This window comes from Acanthisitta chloris, unplaced genomic scaffold (assembly GCF_000695815.1).
Source record: "Acanthisitta chloris isolate BGI_N310 unplaced genomic scaffold, ASM69581v1 scaffold43062, whole genome shotgun sequence".
Classification (NCBI taxonomy): Eukaryota; Metazoa; Chordata; class Aves; order Passeriformes; family Acanthisittidae; genus Acanthisitta; species Acanthisitta chloris.
This window is the reverse complement of record NW_008661834.1, coordinates 181-3,512: the sequence shown is the minus strand read 5'-3', so window position 1 is coordinate 3,512 and position 3,332 is coordinate 181. Positions and strand designations below refer to the sequence as shown.

The following is a 3,332-nucleotide window of genomic DNA, read 5'->3' as shown; positions in this document are numbered from 1 at the left end:
GGTGGTGTGTCCAGGGGAGTCCCCAGTCCTGCCCCACACTCACTCATGCCTGGTGCTGCCATGGTGATCCTGGAGACCACAACCTGCACGATGCCCTTCGCTGCTGCTCTCTGTAAGAAAAGCAGCAGGTGAACCCCTGCAGTGCCGTGCCCCAGCCCAGACCCCCATCCCCAGACTCACCCTGGAGCAGCCAAGCTCATTGTTGTCCCCATCTGTCACTGTGATCCCGTTGATGATCTCCCTGGAGGGGACAGGCAGCTGTGAGTGGATGGTCGGGAAAGCACGAGGTCGCAGCAGGGGGGTGGGGGGTGCCCAGGGCGTCCTCTGCACTGAGCTGGCACGACAGCCCCGGCTGTCCCCGGGCACAGGGCTCCATAACCCCGGGGCCCAGCCGATGCTGCCACCTTCAGGGCACGGCTGCGAGCAGGGTCCAGTCGTGCCTGGGACAGTCACTGCTGGGACCTGCAGCTGAGACAGGGGACAGTCCCTCACACAGCTCCCTGTGCCGTCACCTGGGGTACCCTCAGCAGCAGACAGGTCTCCACAAGGGCCCCACTTGGGGTGTCCCAGCACCAAGATATCATGGTCTGGGGCTCTCCCATGACCACATGCAGAAAACCTTCGGGTCTGAGGGATCTTCCACGCCAGGTCCCAGAACAGCTATCCTCAGTCCAAAATCTCCCTCCTGCTCCAGGCAGAGGCTGAGCCACCCTACCCAGCACCCTCCACCAGAGACCCAGCATTGCAAATGCACAGACCCCCGTTCACCTCCCTCCCACTCTCTCCAGCCCCTGGGATGGGAATCCAAGGCAGGGTGACCAGGTAGTCCAGGAGCCTAGCTGGCACCAGCTTGTCTTTGGGGGGAGCTGGGTCCCTCGAGCATTCTGGCCCTGTGTGACACTTACTGTTGCCGCATCATGGGGATATTGACACAGTTGGCAGCAGCCACGGCCGCAAAGGGGACCCAGCGGGCCAGCAAGGGGGGTGCTCGCTGTGGGAGAGAGGCTGGCATCAGTCTGGCAGGGCAGAATGCAGCCAGCTGCCCCAGCTGGCCCCAGCCTGGCCTACCTTGGTGTAGAGGTTGAGTCCCACTGCCGTGGCCAGGGCTGCACCAGTGGCCGTGATGTAAGCCACTCCAATTTGCCTGTACAGTGATTTCCAAAGAAGGGAGAGAACAGAAACACCACCTCTGACTCAACCCTTGTTCCTTCAGCACCCAAGATGAGGCACAGGGGGTCTTTACAGGGCATGAAGGGGGGCAATAACACAGAGGGTCCCCATCCTGTGTGGGGGCCTACTCACCCCAGAGAGATGGGGGAAGCAGCGTTGCGGTTGGTGTAGTTGACGAAGGCGTTGAAGGACTGGTTCACCCACTGCCAGAAAACCACAGCTGGCACCGTCCTGCAGAGGGGAAGTACCAGGAAAGCACGAGAGGGCAGTCAGGGATGCCTGGCTTGTGCCCAAGACCAGGCTTGGCAGGGAGATGGCCAAGATGTCCTCAATACACTTGTCATGGTATCTCCAAAGGGAAACTGAGGAACTCTGGCAAAGCCACGAGCCAGTAGCAGAGACAGGAAATGATCCCAGGAGTCCTGGCTGCCCTGGAGCTTTGAGGAGCACAGGAGGGGGGCTCAGCACTGCAGGGCACTCGGGCAGGGGTGGGAGACCCAGCTTTCAGCAGAGTGACAGCGATGGCTATCCTGCTGGGCTGAGGTAAGCCTTTGTCACAGGGAGCAGCAAGAAGGGCCACACAGGGACAGAAGTGGCTCTGGGGGACCAGGGTGCCTAGGCTCCTACTGGTGTCTCAGGAACATTGAAGTGGGGCAGGAGGGGACACAGGGTGATGAGGGTGTGATCGAGCTTTGGAATGCAGGAAAGTGGAGATGGGCTGAGATGAGGGTAACTCATCAGCACTGGGACATCCCCCATCCAGACTGGACCTCACCAGCATCTGGCAAACCAGCCTAGCAAACCAGATGGAATGGGAAAGGAAGTGTCTGTCCCACATAGTCTGGGGACAGGATCACTTGCCCCACCCCAGCAGCCATTTCAGAAGGGAAATTCAGGGAGCTGTTGGCAGGGGCTGGGGATGCTGAACCAGCCTAGCCTGGGGGCACATTTGGTCCTCAGTTCTGAGGATTGCTATGGTCCGTGGACCAAGAGCAGCAGCCAAGTAGGACTTGGTAGCATTACAGGGGCTCTGGGAAGTGCTGAACTGAGCTCAGGGTGAAGTGAAACCATCCTCAGCCGTGCCAGGGGCCAGGAGGATCTGAGGTGATCATCATAGACTGGGCACTGCGGACAGGGCACGGGAACATGAGGCTTGGTCACAGGACACAGGCAAGCACAGCAGCCAGGGGCATGCCTCGGGCAGCAGCCAGCCCCAGAGGAGACAGGCTGGCCATGCTCCGACCCTTGAGGACCTCTGGAGGGGTTGTGGGCTGTCAGGGCTGTGTCCCAGCCTGGCATCCCCAGGAGCTCACCGATAGAACTGGAGCATGCAGCCAGTGATGGCCATGCCCCCTGGCACCTGGAAGGACATCCTCCCGATGAGGTTCATCTTCTCACCGCTGTCAGGGTGGAAGGCTGAGTCGTACAGCTTCTTGGCATACAGCAGCTGCTCCTGGCTGCTTCCTGGTGGCACCAGCCCGGCCCTGCAAGGCCAAAGCCCATGGGGGAAGCTGCACAGACCCGCCAGCACCTGGCACTGCCTGGGCACAGAGCCCCAGGCACCCCATATGAAAGGCAGAGGTAACATGTCCCACAAAGAATACATGTCACAGCTTGAGGCTCTCGGGAGAAGCCTGGGAAACTCCCCCAAAACTGCCTCCAATGGCTGTTCTGGCACAGCATACCTGCTTGGGAAGGACTGCCTCCATCACCCTGCAACACTGCAGTGTGGTCAGGTTTGGCCATGGACATGGGAATGGCACCTGCCCTAGCTGCTCCTGTCCCTCACCTGCAGCTTTCCACCAGGGCCTTGGCCTGATCCAGCTCCTCCTCCGGCACCAGCACTGTCCGTGGGTCAGTGATGTTGAGAAAATGCTTCAGGCGCCCCAGGAAGGTGCTCTGGTCCCAGCGTGGGTTGTCGATGTTGAAGCCAAGGGGAACAGTGGCCATTTTGGTGTGGGTCTGGGCAGGAGGAGAAGGTGGCTCAGAAGGATCCTGCCTCACTTGCTCATTGAGGCTAGGCCTGCCTGGTCACAGGAGTGGTCAGCTGGGCGAGAGCCATGGCAGGTTTATGTTTAACTGGACAGTTGGACTTTCAGCAGACCTGAGCCCGGGAGCCTCCTTCCTGCACCCCTGCAGAACACTGTAGCGAGGCCACTCCT

At 60.3% G+C, this 3,332-nt stretch overlaps 1 protein-coding gene across 1 annotated transcript in view; it reads right to left on the bottom strand.

Annotated features, from left to right (window-relative positions):
• SFXN2 (sideroflexin 2) overlaps positions 1 to 3,120 on the bottom strand; it is a 4,869-nt gene extending 1,749 nt beyond the window's left edge. Inside the window, exons 1-7 of the mRNA XM_009070343.1 lie at positions 2,960 to 3,120; positions 2,484 to 2,654; positions 1,303 to 1,401; positions 1,069 to 1,144; positions 906 to 991; positions 181 to 241; positions 44 to 110 (exon numbers count right to left, since the gene is read on the bottom strand). Coding sequence (XP_009068591.1) covers positions 44 to 110; positions 181 to 241; positions 906 to 991; positions 1,069 to 1,144; positions 1,303 to 1,401; positions 2,484 to 2,654; positions 2,960 to 3,120 — 721 coding nt within the window. The remainder of the gene's footprint in view (positions 1 to 43; positions 111 to 180; positions 242 to 905; positions 992 to 1,068; positions 1,145 to 1,302; positions 1,402 to 2,483; positions 2,655 to 2,959) is intronic.
• Positions 3,121 to 3,332: the final 212 nt, after the last annotated feature.